This window comes from Lynx rufus, unplaced genomic scaffold (genome assembly GCF_022079265.1).
Source record: "Lynx rufus isolate CCGP_SWC_20201006 ecotype Redwood Valley unplaced genomic scaffold, mLynRuf1.p SCAF_17, whole genome shotgun sequence".
NCBI classification, from domain to species: domain Eukaryota; kingdom Metazoa; phylum Chordata; class Mammalia; order Carnivora; family Felidae; genus Lynx; species Lynx rufus.
The window spans coordinates 31,363,408-31,380,665 of NW_025814831.1; the positions used below are offsets into that span (position 1 = coordinate 31,363,408).

At 45.3% G+C, this 17,258-nt stretch overlaps 1 protein-coding gene across 7 annotated transcripts in view; it reads right to left on the minus strand.

Moving 5' to 3' along the window:
* SIPA1L1 (signal induced proliferation associated 1 like 1) overlaps positions 1 to 17,258 on the minus strand; it is a 367,173-nt gene that overhangs the window by 16,636 nt on the left and 333,279 nt on the right. For all 7 annotated transcript variants that reach the window (XM_047079409.1, XM_047079413.1, XM_047079407.1 and 4 more), the window contains 3 exons: positions 6,723 to 6,956; positions 5,790 to 5,955; positions 665 to 911 (listed from right to left, as the gene is read on the minus strand). In XM_047079409.1, the coding sequence (XP_046935365.1) occupies positions 665 to 911; positions 5,790 to 5,955; positions 6,723 to 6,956 (647 nt within the window). The remainder of the gene's footprint in view (positions 1 to 664; positions 912 to 5,789; positions 5,956 to 6,722; positions 6,957 to 17,258) is intronic.

Genomic DNA, 17,258 nt, shown 5'->3' on the forward strand with positions numbered 1-17,258 from the left:
AGATGGAAACAGTAGCTATTTCTGTTTCCATACACAGAAATGTGTATGGAAAGTGTCCAATGATGGATGAATGGTACACACACACACACAACGGACTAATACTCAGCCTTAAAAAATGAAATCTTCCCACATGCAACAACATGGATGGGCCTTGGGGCATTATGCCAATTGAAATAAATTGGAGAAGAACAAATAAGTCACGGGGTTTCCTGCAATGTACCACATGGTGACTACAGTTAATAACTGCGTATTTGGAAGCTGCTAAGAGACTGATGTTAAAAGGTCCCATCAAAAGAAAAAACAATTTTGCAACTATGCATGGTGACAGATCTTAACTAGACTCACTGTGGTGATCATTTCACAATACAAACATCGAATCGTCAGGTTGTACACCTGAAACTAATATAACGTTACACGTTGGTTAAACTTCAGTAAAAACCAAAATGAAACAGATAACACTTACGGTCTGGTGAGGCTGACCGTTGGTACCTGTGGGCTGGGATTACAGGTGAGAGGCTGAGGGAAGGGTGGCTAGCAGAGAACCTGAGCATGCAAGCCACACTTGCTCCAGCTACGCCTCTCTGAGCAGATGGAGTGGCCCCTCTTTCTGGGGACTCACCTCCCTCAGCAGGGCTGCTCGGCGGCGGCAGAAAAACCAACTTACCATGCAACGACTTCATTCCCAAGGTGTAAGAAGGCCTCCGCAACGGAAGAGACTTGGGAAGAGAAGGGTACGTGCTACTGAAGAGGACGTCATTGGGCAGGGCTTGGTCCAGAAGTGAAGGCCTTGAGGTGAAAAAGTGCTCCCTCTGCCCGCTGTAAATGCTCTCGTCTGACAGCGTCCGGTGCAAAGCCCGCCTTGAGGTGGGGGTGGTAGGAAAAGGAGACTGAGGAGAGGAGAGCGCATGGAACTGAAAAACAGTGTCGAGACAACAAGAAGTAAATTTCTTGGGTCACACACCCAAGGCTCGGATTGGGGACGGGTGGGCTGATGAAATCACCGCTCTTAGACACCACCTCCCCCTTCAGATCCTAGAGCCCGGCAAGGAAGCCTCTGGCTCCACCAGCTCGGTCCACACCCTTCAGAGCCAAGATGGGAGTGCCTGGCCATCCTGTCCTCAAGGCCCAGCACGCGGCCTATGGCCTACTGGTGCTCAGCACACAATTCAGGTGTGAGATTAAGCAGATTCATCAGGACTGTGTCACGGTAAGAACAAGATGATGATCAGACACGTGTGAGTTTTATTTGAGTCCCGTGCCATTGACCGAATCTGAGCCCAGCATTTCTCAGGATTATTACGAGGAGTAAATGCAAACACTGGATTGGAGTGTTTATCGGTGGTATTAAGTGACATCATGGTCCCCAGGGGAACAGCCACAGTGCCAGGAGGTTGTCCCCAGAAGCTTAGCAGGTGATGCCATATGTGCTGGGCAACAAGAGCACTGGACCATCGTGATCTACTAACTCTAGTAGTAGGTGCCTCTTGATAAACATCAATTACTAATACATTCAATGAGTTTTAAACATTATTTTTTAGGACGGATTTCTATTTATGAAATTAAAATAGGGAAGCCATCTTAAGTGACAAATATTTATACAGGTATATACAAATGGCTGACATTCCACAGAGCTGTTATCTCTTTTGCCTTTGTCACCAGATTTGATTTTACTTGAGATTCTTCTGCAAAAAGTGACCTTCTGAGAATCCCATTCATTGCGAAACAACAGATATATTAACAATGTTTGAATATCCAGCCTGAGAGCCAACAGAGTATTTGGTCTATCAGCAATAAAGCTCCATTTATTCCATGGCTCTCAGGCTAGTGTTCACTTTGGCAGGGAGAACAATGTGGAGGACAGGTGAAGACGTGAGTAGGAGGGCTGAGTCATAGCTGGCAGAAGGCCTCTGTGGGACTTTCCGTGACACTCTGAAGAGGCAGAGGGATGATGACACAGCCACGTCTTCTTTTAGGACGCTGAGAATAGAGCACACACTCAGGTTCATTCATGGGCTCTGTGTCTAACATGCTTCTGTTCAACAAACCAAGGGTTAATCATGTCAAAGCTGCCCAGGAAATGGTGTGCACAGCTGCTGCCTAAATGTGAAAAAATTATTAATCCAACACATTGCAAATGAGCCCCAGGAGTAGCCAACTGTGTAGAAAGTGTGCTCACTTCTAAAAACTCACAAGGAGTTAAATGCAAGGTACATCTATGCTTGCCTAGAAAACTAGAAAAAGTAGAAAACTAAGCTGCTGTGATAAATTCTGAGTCTTTAAGTACAGGGAACTGGGTATGGAAATGGTGATTTCCCTTTCCACCTCAAAGAGAAGAGTGGGCATCACGAAGGTTAAATGGATTGCCGATTACAATTTTAAAAACTGAAGCCAGATTCTCTCTTCTGTGTCTGCAAGCTTCTAGGATGATCACATAAGGTTTTGCCAACCACACCAGGCCCCGGGTCTCTCCATTCAAACACTGGTCCCAATCTTTTTTTTTTTTTTTTTTTTTTTTTAGCACTTCTGGGTTCAGCAAAGGGATTTCCTTTTCCAGTGAGTATCCCCACCCTGATGGTTTCACAGGACGGTTTTCCACCAATTTTAGTTTTAGCCTCTTTTGTGGGAAACATTAACATACTTCAAGGCAGTGAACAGCTCCCTTGAAGGGATCCTTTTGAGCAGCATGCTTTATTAAAAGTTACAACATCCTGCACTCAAATGGGAGGCGGGGTAGGTCATGGAAGGAAGCAATCTGTCTCGACGCTTTCCACCCATTAAAAAGTAGTCTTGTCCCAACACACTGGGATGTCCCCTCACCCCATCCCTCTTCAACTCCAGTCTTGTAGGTATGCACACCTATCTGGTTCTGAGAGCGCCCTCTGCCGGCCTCGCATGGTGCTTGCTGGGTGGCACCCAGTGCTGCCCGCCCTGGGAAGGAACCACAAGGGAGTCAACGGCTGACTCGGAAGGGATCTGAGAGCCCATAAGGCTGCGGGGTTTTCAAAGTGCTCCAACGGACCCTATGGGTTTCTCACAGCGTCACTGTCTGGGGAGAGGAGATGTTCAGGTGGGACCCAGGAGCCCGAGACACCCACCCCTCCCATCAGAGAAACTGTGTTCTCAGTTCTACATATTGGGCTTCCACGTATACTTTTATTCAAATTCCTGAGCTTTAAAATCATCTGGGCACCACCGCTCTACTCTGGGCTGGTTTCAAAGCTGAGGAACAAGGCATCTAGCTCCAGGTCAGTCTCCTGTTCTCTCACTCTTTCTAGTCCTCCTGGCTGCAGAGAAATGAGTTACCCACACTTGCAATAAGCAAGCAGTGCTTACTGGTGGCAAAGCAGGCCTACTGATTTGTACTGTGTTCACTTGAGGCTGTATGCAGCCCTCGGGAAAAATACGGTTATCCCAGCTCTGTCCCCCAGTGAGGTTTCTTAGAATGTTAGAGCTCTGCTATTTTCCTTCCTTGAGCTCCGCAGCAGCTGCTGAGGCCGTGCAGCCACCCCTCTCTGAGCCACAGCCTGCCCGGCAGAGTCTGTCCCGTCCTGCAGCAGACATCATATGCCCGGGAGTGACCCTGTCATTTGATATTAACCAGAGCTCCTAAGTAGCACTTGCTGTCCAGGAAAGCTGATGTGGTCCGAGTGGGTTCCAAGGATCACACAGCCCAAAGCTGGCCGCTGCTGGGACCCTGACGAGGTGGCTCGGGGCCTTGAGCCAGGCATGGCCTGGAAAACCTCTCAGGAGCACGCTGGCCTTTCTGACACAGCAAAGCCCTGGGCAGAGAATCTTGGAAGACACATCGAGCCACTTAGCTAAACTCATCTGAAACCAAACCGAAAAGGAGGACACTGGAGAGAAAACAGCCTTATTTCCAGCCCTGCTTGCAGCCTTTCCCAGCAACAGAGGAGCACTTTCTCCTTTCCCAGCAACAGAGGAGCAGAGGGTCTCATGGTGATACAGCCACGGCACAAAGAAAGTGCACTCCTGTTTCAACTAGGAATGTTAAAATAATTCATTTTGGAAATAAAAGCCAAGAAATGGAAGAAAGGGAAAACAGACATTTGCTTTCAATTATTTCTACTGCATAAGTAAATCAAAAGAATAGAGTTTCCCCTTTCCAAAAAAAAAAAAAAAAAATGTTAAGAGAACTGGAGGAAAGATTCCTTTCAGGGCAAGTTTTATTTTCCTCTAACCTCAAAGGAAAAATCTGAAATAATTTTTATTTTGAAACTGGTACTTAAATGTTTTAATATACCTCTTTGGGTTCTGATGGAAAAAGAAGTTTCAAGCACTATCTTTTGCAAGGTTGCTAAGGAAACCATTTGTACCCTGGGTGATGAGTCAGAAGTCTTAAGTGCTGGCTTATAAAACAGAAATTACAGAAATCAAGAATGGCAAGTCTTTAAAATGATTTATGATGTTAATGTTTATGTTAATAAATCTATTTCTCAGCAGAACTCCAGACTGGCCTCTGGAATACGTCTGATTTCTATAAATGTGGATTTCTAAGTTTAGGAGGTAAATCTGACCTATCTTGAGGAAGACACACACACACAGAGGAATGTATGTGTGCTGCACACACACCAGAGTGGAGACAAAGCCTGGATGGACAAGGCCACGCCGTTCATCCCGCTGGGCATGGCATCCTGCACTCTGATCCCAGTTCGAGGACAGCAAGTGTTCAGGGAAATATGTAGCTTACATCTTCAATCAGTTGTCAGAGTCCCTGAAGTACACTGTCTAGTCACTTTAAACAGACTACCAGTCATTTGGCTAAGAACCTGGAGAACAGAACATGTCAAAGCTTGCTGCCCTGACCATCCTGGAGGTAGACTCCAGTCTCCTGGGGCTACACCACACACCGCAGACAGAAATGCCTTACGCTCAGAGCCAATTACGTTTGGGCCCCACTCAGCAAACAACCAGCTCCGGGCCCTGGGAGTGTGAGATCGCACACCTTCAAGAGCCTTGAGTAGGCTTCAGTGGTCCTCTGAGCTGAGGAGAGCAGAACAGAGCTGCCACGTGGGCAGGCAAAGGTCTGGCCACTGACACACAAACATACACCCTGAGCATGTGCTTGGGAAATGATGGGGAAGGAGGCTGGGTTTAGAGAAGGCATTTCTCGACTGTAATTCTGGGAGGGAAGTACAGAGAAGGCTCGGTAAAGTAAACAGAATCTAGAAAGTTCTGAAGGTACGTGGTGTAGACCTAGTTTGCTGGGCTGAAGAGGTGGCTTTTGGGGGTGAGGGGGTGAAGAGAGTGAGTGTCCATCAGGCAGTTTCTCTGAGCGACGGGCCAGTATGTGGCACACAGCCAGTAGGCTTGCCTGGTGGGTCAGGGGACAAAGGTGAGGCCAAAGTGCAGGCTGCTGTGGGCACACAAGGCAGGACGTGAACCCTGGGCTACTTGTCAGGGGAGAGACCCTTCGGACAGAAGGCACTAAAGCCTTTACAGAAAACTCTGACAAGAGAGACAAAGGTGCCTCTGCAGAGCTCTCAGAAGCAATGTCATCTGAGCTAATATTTCATCAGGAGCATGGCTGGTGCACTGAAGAAAGCCTGGTGGCGGGAGAGACAGGTTAATCTAAAGGCAGACCGAGAGGTGTGGCAGCGGGGCAGACCACCCAAGCGTGAGCTCATTTTTGGGAAGGGGGTGATGGCGGGAGGTGGGCTCCACAGAAGAGGAGCCAGGAGCCAGCACTTCCAGGAGGATGTCCCTGCGGCAAGCAGCCCCATCCTGCTGGGCCTCGCTTACTGCCATTTACCCCGGGCTCTGTCCTGTACCTTAAAGTTCTTCTGCGATTCGGGAGTTGGGCTTTCCAGGTCGATGAGTTTCTTGAGGTCCTCCTCAATGGTGGACTTGGAGGCCGGCTTGGGGGACGCCCGGAGGTCCCTGGTTGAGGCACGCAGCCTGGTGTGGGCTATCTCGTTGCCGTCGCTCTGGTGGCGCCTGGAAAGAAAGGGAAGAGAGGGTAGCAGCCCAGCTGACAAGGTTGAGGGAAGCGGGCGATGGGCCCAGAGGCTATAAGTCAGTGGGGAAGTACAGGAGAGAAAAGGTAAATCTGCTGGGGTACCTGTTTGTGAAAGATACCACCAATCTCAACGCAAAAGAAAAAATTCTGATGACTAAATCACTCTTCTACGGGAAACTGTCAGCTCCACTAAGCCCAAATTAGCAAGACTTATTAATAAAAGACCACAGGCTATGAATTTCAAGTGTAAGTTTTGTACAAATACAAACAACATAATTGAATGAATCACGTAGGGTTTTGTTTTTCTTTTTTTTTCTTGCTGTACTACTTTGTCAAAAAGTTCTTTATATTCAGGGGTAGTCCCTTTCTACTACTCCCTCCAGTGGCTCCCGGCCCAGTTAAAGATGACATGAGAAGGCTGTGATTAATATAATCAAAGGGATAGTGTCATCTTAGTGCCAAAGGGTCATTTATCCCAAAGTCTGTTCTTCAGACATACTCTCTTCCTACAAGATCGAAGATTCTCAAATCAGTGTTTTGCCACACATTTTATTTAAGGAATGAAGCAGAGAAATAACTGAAGACAGGTTTTACTCAGGAGAAAAGAAAAAATCTCCCTACCAAACACCAATGCCTTCCCAGACCCCAGGTGGCTTCCTCTCTTGCAGGAAATTGCCCCAACCTTTTCTGTTCTTGGTCATGTTGAAAGCGAACCACTCAGGAAGAGAAGCAAAAGAGTTCTTACTTTCTTGTGTCCATGAATCCCACGGAGTTTATGGTTCCTTCGGGTTTCTTCCAACCAATCAGGTACTTGCTGGTCGCGCCCTGGCGAGGGTAGAAAGTCCTAGGACCAGACGAGGAGGAGGAAGAGGAGGAGGAAGGTAGGAGCTGTGAGGTGGCAGGATGGAGCTCTTCTTTAGGGGAGCTTCTGGCACTGGTGAAGACAACGGGGCTGGGAGAGTGTCGGGAGCCCATGGTGCTGAGGAGAAGCAGGACAGAGACAAAACGACCCCGGTGTGCATGCGTGCATCCCGGGGTCAGCACAGCGGCCGTCGAAGTGTCGTCCAGGACAGGAGTGATGGCCAGGTTAAAGAACAATGAGTATTTCATAAAACAGTAATGGGGATGGGCTGGCTAGCCAAAACAGTCTTGTTTTCTCGCTATAATTTAAATGTCTGCTGTGAAAATGAAACACGGTCACCGGGGCTGAGTCTGCACTTTGAGGTTAAAAAGCGAAAATAGTTAAGACTGTCAGGGATGCTCTGAAACATGCTAACACACTGAGGTTTGCTACGGTGAAGCCTGGAAGAGGCAAGTAACAGGCGAACTGGCAATAACAGGTGTAGCAGTCTCAATGGCTGTCTGCCTTGCCTTCCTCAGAACCAGGGCTCCTGGTGATGCTCCCCAGGTCCAGGCTGAGGAAGGGACACGACACTGGATCAGGCATACAGTTCTCCACACATCCACATCCACGGCCAAAGGGGCACACTGAGGTCTCCTTCCCCATGGCATCTGGCATTAAGACTGATTCTCTAGAAAGCTGTTCAATGGAATGGAAATGGATCACTATCCTACACCATATGCAAAAATCAACTCAAAGTGGATTAAAGACTTGAACATTAAGATCTGAAACCATAAAACTCCTAGAGGAAACCACACGGGATAAGCTCCTTGACATCGACCTTGGCAATGATATTTATGGATTTGACACCAAAAGCAAAGGCAATAAAAGCAAAAATAAACAAGTGGAAGTATTCGAATTAAAAAGCTATACACAGCAAAGGAAACCATCAATAAAATGAATGCAAGTCATATTTCTGGTAAGGACACAATATCCAGAATACATAAAGAACTCCTGTAACTCAACAGAAAAAAAAAATGTGATTAAAAATGGGCATAGAGGGGAGCGTCTGGCTTCGGTTCAGGTCATGACCTCACACTCCATGAGTTCGAGCCCCGCGTTGGGCTCTGTGCTGACAGCTCAGAGCCTGGAGGCTGCTTCAGATTCTGTGTCTCTCCCTCTCTCTGCTCCTCCCCTGCTCGTGCTCTGTCTCTCTCTCTCTCTCTCTCTCAAAAATAAACATTTTTTAAAAAATTGGCATAGAATCTGAATAAGCATTTTTCCAAAGAAGATATATGGATGGCTAACAAGTATGTGAAAAGCCGCTCGACCTCACTAATTATCTAGGAAATGCAAATCTAAACCACAATGAAGTATCACCTCACACCTGTCAGAATGACTATTACCAAAAAGACAAGAAATAACAGGTGTTGAAAAGGATGTGGAGCAAAGGGAGCCCTTGTGCACTGGCTCTTACTACAATGAAAGTTGTCACTGAAGGTTTAGTGACCAGGATGGGGTCTCAAAGCATTTGCCAATAGCACTTTGTTGGTCAAAACCCAATGGTCCTGAACTGAATGAAGTACGGACTTTTCATAATGATGCATCAATACTGACTCCTTAGCTACAACAAATGTACCACAGGAACAGGAACGTCAGAGGACAACAATGGGGGAAACTGGTGAGGGGACGTGGGAACTCTCTGTACAGCTTTGTAACTTTTCTGCAAGTCAAAAACTATTCTAAAATAAAAACGTTTCTTACTTAAAAACTAAGCAAATGAACAAAACCAAAAGCCCCAAATCTTAGTGGTGCTGAGACAGGAGATACTACACGCAGATGAAAGCGATCTTGAACCCCCACCTGCAACCTTACCTAAACATCAATTCCAGCTGGCTTGTGTATTGAAACACAGAGCCAAAGATTCTGGACTATACCACGAAGAACATCTTTATAATAGAGGCAGAAGTCTCTTTAAAGGATCATAAAGGAAAAGACTGAACTCCATTGAAAGCAAGAACGTCTATTCATCAAAAGACACAGAAAAAGAAGATGTATAAAATACAGATCCAACAATGGGCTCCTCTCCAGAATACAGAACTCCTAAAAATCAATAGGAGAGACCACCATACAGACAAAATGGGCAAAGATCTGAAAAAGGAATTTCACAAAAGAGGATATCTAAAAGACCAATACATGTTGGTGCTCAACATCATCAGTTAAGAGGAAAATGCAAATGGAAGTCAAAAGGGGAACCAGTACACCCCCACCAGAATGGCTAAAATTAAAAGACTTCTGACACCAAGTGCTAGAAAGGATGTGAAGTGACTGCAACGAGCACACGATGCGAGTGTTACTTGCCACAATCTGGTCGTGTGACAAACTGGTTCGGTCTCTGCGAGAGTTGTACGTGTATCATATAACACAGCAACCCCACTCCTAGGTATATACTCACAAGAAATGCACACGTATGTGTACCAAAGGACATGTACACGAATCTGTAACATCCCTAAATTGGAAACACTCCAAATGTGCAACAGTGGGATGGCTACAGGAGTTGTGGTAGGTTCTCACGACGTAAATATAACACAGCAATGCTACCTGCAACACATGGGTGAATCTCACCAACATAATGTTGACTTAAAGACACAGAATAAAACATATGGTAGGATTCCATTTATATAAACTCCAGAATAGGCAAAATGCGTGTGTGACTGTAGGATTCAAGACTGTGTTTACCTTCGGGAAGAGATGGGAATGACCAGGGAAAGCAAGTGAGAAGAGTGGGGGGAGGGGGGAGTTTGGATGTTGGCTAAGTTCCAGTTCTTGATTTGGGTGGTGATCCCATGGGCATGTTCACTCTGTGAAAATGCAAGTGGATGAACACATATGACCTGTGCCTCCTTTGGGATAAATGTTCTACTTCAACGAGAACACACCCACAAAAATACGTAAGTAAATGACCTGAAAGTACAAGCCCTACATTCCATGAAGATTGGCCACAAGCAGGGCAAAGAGGGGGTGGGAGTGGGGACAGAGCTGACCCAGCAGGTTTCCCACACTAACTGGGCCTTGTTAACACTTCAGATCAAACTTAACCCTCTCTTTTATTTTTGTAACTAAGCAGGAGATCAGGCTCAAACTTCAGAAAGAAATGGCCAGCCATATTCTGATTACTCTAACAAGTTTTCTTTTTCCCTGAGATTTTTGTAGCTAGAGAGGAAGGGAAAGAAAGAAAGGAAACAAATAAACAAACAAAAAAACCCTTACAAGACCTCAAAGGGCAACATAAATTTCAAAACAATGCAATCTCACCCAGTTTTTACCTTGAATACAAAATTCCTCTATGAGTGCCATATCCAAATCAATGAGAACAAAATAACAGTAGGTGTCTCTGTTATGGAAAACAGACTAAAAGTGGGTAGGTGAAGTGGGAAGGACATAAAGACAGAGGCAAATGAGCTCAGACACGGTAGCACAAGAGACTCAGGTTAACAGCAACACCCGGGAGCAGAGGCAGTGTCAACAGGAGTTTCTGAAATAGTAAAAGTGCAGCGTTTGGGGTCATTTGCCACAAGATGACAGGCTTGTGGTTATGTATTGCTCACTTAGGGACAACAGCTTATCTCTGGTTTGCAGACTTTCCCCACCTGAGTATATCCACGTCCTATGCACTTGTAACACAGATGTGAGGGTGTCTCAAGCCTCATCCGTGGTTATGATCTGAAGCAGATGCCCACAGAGTGAAAAATAAGTCAAAGTCTGATGTGCACACCTCTCATCGTGAATAATCATGTGCTTGCTTTGCCTTGATCAGCATCTACCAGCGAGTACAGGTGTTTTTTAAATACTAGATCTGGTGCTCGCATTCTAGGCATGTTAAAAATGCATACTGCAGGGCCCCACCCCAGAGATTCTGAGTTGGGGGTGGGGAGGGAGCACATCGGAATATGTACTTGCGACTCATTCCCAGCTGATGCTGTGGCCCTTTAACTCCTAACTTGAGAACTACAGTACCATCGGTGCATTTGGATCGCCCATATTTTCCCTTTCTCAGCAGCAAGTATCTTGATGTGATAGTATGGGAATGCAAAACCCTGGGGCTTTCAAAGAGACCAAATGTGTGGTCAGAACAGAAATAATTAGCCATGAGAATGAAGAGTAAATTGGATAGTCCATTAATTTACAAATCATTCCTCCATGTTTTACAAACTAGCTATGCCCGTTTCCACCATAAGGTCCAGACTGCATGAAAAGGAAGTTATGGAAAAGGCTTGGGAACATCAAAGAGAGAGCAATATATACAGCATATACCAGTTCTTTGGAGCTCTTTGCTTCCTGTGTGAATTTCATTAGTTCCGTTTCCCTGGGAGGCATTCAGTAAGTTTTTTTAACTAGATTATAAACTCTGTGAAGGCAGGGATTTTTCTTTGTGTGTCTAACAATGCCAGAATACACTAGACACCCAGTAAAATACCTCCATACGGTATTTAGCACGTACGGAGCGCACCATCTGTCTTAACTTCTTTACCTTACTGACACAGTCTGTCTCCCCCACTTAAATCTATGCCCCATAAGGGCTGAAATTTTTGTTTCACTGCTATATTCTCCATGCCTAATGGTCCCTGGCCATTGTAGACATTCAATATTTGATGAAAGAAACTGTCAAATAAACTAGCCATTCATTTTAATGTAAGAATTACGTATGAAGGCTGTATTTTATTCATATTGTATTTAAAATTGGACGCTGCTTTATTTTTATTGCAAGAAATAATTAAATCTACAGAGTATGCTTCTGTTTACAAGTGTATTCTTAAAAAGATAATTGCTTAAGACCACGGACCTAGATATTGGTTTTATCTGTGAACATGATGGCTGGCACTAGATCCCAGGTGTGAAATAGCAGCACACTTTTATTCATGGATGGTTATAATCAAGACAGCCCTATTAACAATTGATTAGATTTGGGAACAAAGGTAAAAGCAAAAAAAATGAATAATTCATTGGTAGTTCTTCCTTCTTTAAAGTATACAACTCAGGGGCGCCTGGGTGGCGCAGTCGGTTAAGCGTCCGACTTCAGCCAGGTCACGATCTCGCGGTCCGTGAGTTCGAGCCCCGCGTCAGGCTCTGGGCTGATGGCTCAGAGCCTGGAGCCTGTTTCCGATTCTGTGTCTCCCTCTCTCTCTGCCCCTCCCCCGTTCATGCTCTGTCTCTCTCTGTCAAAAATAAATAAACGTTGAAAAAAAAAAAATTAAAAAAAAATAAAGTATACAACTCACAGCATGAAGCAAGGTGAGCACTTTGGTACACTTGGCCTCTAACTTCAAGTAGGCACAGGAGGATCACCTGGGGGCTTTCCAAACACACATTCTTGGGCCCTATTCCCAGAGATTCTAATTTGATAGAGCTGAGGAGGTGCCTAGGCGAATGTATTTTTGCAGACTCTCCCCTAAGTGTGCACACTGCTGGAGAACCACTGCTTGAATCAGCTGAATTATTCCTACTGTTATGACTTCATCGAAATCCAACTTCATATTGTCAAGATCAAGAAGGTGAAGCCATTGGAGCAGGGTTTCTCCAGCTGTGGACTATGGCCATCTGCAGGTATTGATATAAATGAAGATTCCTTGGCTTCTGTTAGATCTTCAGGAGCTCCAGAAATCTGTATTTTAACAAACTCCCCCCAAAGGATTCCCATGTCCCTAGAGTTTAAGAACTACTGTGTTAGCGTCTCACCTCTTCTTGCTCTCAAATAGGTGGTCTCCTCCTTCCTCTGCAGCCCCGTCCCCAGGCCCTGCTGTTGGTGGGGCTCCTTGAAGCTGACCAACCCTGTGGACCTCAAACCACCTGGAGGGAAACGCACCCACACACTTGCCCTGAAAATCTCTGAGGTGGCTTTAATTACAAAACAACTTCCTAATGTTTAGAAAAGACTCAGCTCAGAGAAACTATTCATTCTCTCTTAATTGTGTATTTAAGTTACAGCAAGAGGAATTTCAGATACACAGACACAGGATAAAGTTTTGAAGAGGGACAGGATGTGATAAACACTGAACTTGCTCAGAAAGGTCATGGGCTCTGTCTTCTCGGGCTTACCTTACTCCTGTCCCCCTTTGGAAGCGGTCGGACAAGTTCTCATCCTGGTAGGATGGTTTGAATAGGACAAGGAATGGACTCTGCTCTTTCAGAATTCTTTTTGGTCTTACGATTTAATGGCATTTGGAGAATCTGGGTTTTCCCTATCGATGGGATGAATGAATTAGTTGCATCGTAGAACAAAGTAATGATAAACTTTGTGTCAGTGAGTGCCGCCCCAAGCAATCTGCCATCTGCACTTGACAGAAGTCTCATTTTCCCAATGTACACTTGACATTTCAGCCACAGTGGCTCTGTTTCTCAGTCTTTGAGATTAGCTGAACACCACTGCACTCTGGATAAAATAATCCCCCACCCGGTAAACCTGAAGAAATGGGGCACAGTAGCTTAGCACAGATCACCTGGAGTTCTGCTATAAAAGCAAAATGCGATGTACTCCTGAATGTCCACTCTGTGTCGGACCACAGAGCAGAAAATTATCGATGAAAATGATCCACAAACCTCAGGCAAGCAGAGCCAACCACATGCTGAAGAGAAGTTCTGGGTTTGTCATCTGAGAGGCTGCACTTTCACATTCTGAAGAACTAGCTCGTGAATCTTAGAAAAAGAACATCCTCACCTTAAGAAAAAAGTGTAGATGAGAGGCACTGAATTGTTGGCAATTACAAAAAATTCCAGGCAGAAGATACTTAAGAGAGAACTGTTACAGATAAAGATGGCAGAATAATTTCTGAACAAAGAAGGCGTATTTTCCGCATACACAGGACGCCAGAGAGGGCAGAGGACCAAGGTGAGACACAGTGGCTCTAACACACATGCAGCGGTACACGATCATCGACAGTCCAGCGTGCTACGCTAGCCTGAGGCATGCGTTGACGGGTGATGTAAAGTTAACGTAAGAAGCCCTTCTTTACCTCTACTCTCGGGAAAGGTACGGCATTTCTGGTATGAACAGTCAACTTGTTAAGTCAACCAGAAAAAATACATTCATGAAACTGAACTGTACTGATGACCGTGGGCAGGCCTTTGTCCTGGACTTTAACTGGCCCTTCTAGTGAACGTCACACACTGACCAACTTATACTCAGACATCGATTATTTGCATACAAGCTATTAAAAAGTCCTCCTTGGTTATGTTTTGCAGATGAAAATCTTTCAGAGAAGTGACTTCGCTACAAGTTCCTCTGTACTGGGACTTATACACATACCTGTACATAGGAGCACACAGCTCTGTGCAAACAGTGACACTTCTATACAATGAGCTTTGACATACAGTATTCATCGGGAATTGAGGATTTATGTTATTTTTGAATCGGATTATTAGTGGGGGCCTTGAGTGTTCAGGCAAAAAGTGAGATCTTTAAGGAACAAGTTATTCATATTTGATCACCAAGATGTACCAAGCACCTTCCTGTTACGCTCCTGGTGGCACACAATATGCGAAGGTGTTTGGGAAGAACATATTGGGTGAGAAATCCTCCAGGACCGGATGGCAGGAAAAAGGAAGTCATCACATGAGTGTACTGATCGGCTGCAGAGCTCTGAGGGGGCCTAAGGAATCAAGAGGAAGCGGCAGAACGGCTGGCGAATGAGGGTGGCCGTAGAGCCTGGATACTCGATCAGGTCAGGACAGGACGTCAGGAAAGAAATGTGGATTTGCAACTACGAGGTTTTCAGCTTTATAACGTGTGCTCTTTCTTTTTCTTAAGTTTACTTATTGAGAGAGAGACAGAGACAGAGAAAGTGAGCACAGCACACACGAGCTGGGGAGGGGCAGACAGAGTGTAGAGAGAGAGTCCCAAGCAGGCTCTGTGCTGTCAGTGCAGAGCCCCAAGGAGGGCTCCACCTCGTGAGCCATGATATCATGACTGGAGCTGAGATCAAGAGTTGGACACTTAACTGACTGAGCCACCCAGGCACCCCCATAATGTGTGCTCTTAAATCTAGTTCTCACATCAGCATTACCACCGGTTACACAGCGCTAACTAAAGAGGTCTTTGGTCATCAGAGAAACCAGCACTGCCTACTGCCCAGGCCAGAACTCTAAGAAAAAAACGAACTCAGCTGGTGAGAGTGTTTTAAAACTGAAACTATCTTCACCTCTCCTGTGCTTACCACAAACCATTTTCTGAGTGGTTTAAGAGCTGAAAGTCAAATAGCCATTGCGGGGGGGGGGGGGGGACCCTCTCTCTAAATTTCCAAACTTCATAGAAAATACATAGATACTCTAGGAAGCAGCACTTCAGAGCAATTAATAGACTTTTCGAATGTAGAAAGTTATCAGTGTATATGATTTCTCTTAATGACATGCAAATATAACAACCCGGTGTAATTACCAACTTACATTAATGCAGTTCTCATGGGGTGCCACAAAAACCCTGCACAATCATCAACAGGGAGACTGGAGGACAGAGGGGGTAGGAACACAGCCCAGCCAGAAATACGCAGAGGAACTTAATCACTGTAATTTAGATTTTGTCACCAAGTCCCAGGTACAAGCTCTTTTATGCACTGTCAAGAGATCTCCACATTAATTGCTATTCCTGTCTTCTGAGGACACAAACACTCTAATTTGCAGTGATTTTGGTTTCTTTAGCTTTGTGCATTTGGTGGCTAAGTCCCCCTTTCCTCCAGAGAAGGAAGTCTGCTAAAGCTCTGATTATCCAGCCTGCTCTGCCAAGACCAACAGACAAGTCACAAAGCATCCCGCTTACCAGAGTCTAGAAATGAATGTGACTCAACCGATCAGCGGGTGGGAAGCCCTGTGCCCTCCCTGAAAGGCCACATTCTTCTCTTCTCTAGTAAGTTTGACTTTCAACAGAAAAGTTATTTCCAAATGATGATTTAAATGATTTCTGCATGGTCAGTTTGAAGCAGAAAACAGATAATGCTTTGGGGCCTTCGGGCAGCCCCAGTCAGCACAATCAGATAATGCAAGCCCAGGTGCCTACTTTTTTGGCGGAAGGGGGGAAGAGGGAGGGGAGAGAGAGACAGAGAGAGAGAGACAGAGAGAGTGTGTGTGTGTCTGTCTGTAGATCCCCTGGGATTTGTCAGAGGGCACAGCTGATGTCTTGCCCAGCGCTTTTCAACCTTACTACATGGTGATGCTATTCTAGGCAAGACCTCTATAATCTTTCTTCTGCCAACAAATTAGACCAGAGAGCCATATCCCCAAATGGAATTATCATTCTTAAAAAGATATCCTCCTTTTGGGGTACCTGGGTGGCTCAGTCAGTTAAGTGTCTGACTTTTGGTTTCAGCTCAGGTCATGGTCTCACGGTTCATGGGTTTGAGTCTCATGTCAGGCTGGGTGGGTGCTGACAGCGAGCAGCCTGCTTGGGATTCTCTCTCTCTCTCTCTCTCTCTCTCTCTCTCTCTCTCTCTCTTTCCCTCTGTCCCTCTCCCCCACTCTCTTTCTCTCTCAAAATAAACAAATAAACTTTAAAACATTGTTAAAAAGAAAAGATATCCTCTCTTCGAAATAAAGAACAGAACACCAAACAGGCAGAAGTCAAGCTAAACCTAGAAATGACACAGAAACTATCTGGAACTGAAAAACAGTCGGAGTCTGTGCACAGGAGCAGCTGATGAGACGGTGGGGCATGCCCAAAACAGTGAGTGACTGTTGTAATTATTGGTCATGTGATTCTAGGTCCACATCACATTATTATGGTATTTGACGTCCAGCTTTCTGTTCTACTTTCCCAAATACTTCCTTAACGCATCAAGACTGCTTCCCAACTCCCTTTCTGTTTGGGGTCAAGTAGTTTCCAGGCCTGCAATGTGGTCAACAGACTAAAAACCTGTGCAATGCTTCACACCATAGGGCCAAACGGACATTTTCAGATGCAAAGGTCAGGAATCTGATCACTAACAATATAGACACAATGAGAGAACTGAAATTTAACTGCTCGAGTTAAACAAATCCAAATTAAATCCAGGACATCCTCTGTCATAAAGATTATCCGGGGTTTACTGGCAGATTATGTGCCTAGATTCCCATTTGAACAGTAAAACTAAATCTAGCTTCTTTGCTGTTTTTCTTCAGGGCATAATAATAAAAGGAGGCCCAGAAGGCAGCAAGGTCAGGTGCTGTCGTGCAAACTGATCAATGACAGCCAAGGATGAGACATAAAAGGAGAAACCACCACAGAGATCAACAGGCCCAAAAAGACAGTGTTGGAATATTTCCTCCTTCAAAGGGAGAATCTTGTCATATTTTGGATTTGGGGCTCAAATCCAAAAGAGGAAATGAAAAATGGTATTTATTTTGCCTATCAGAGAGATCTCTAAGGATACAGGAGAATGTGTGCTTTCCTGCTCCAAATACATGGGATGTCTAATT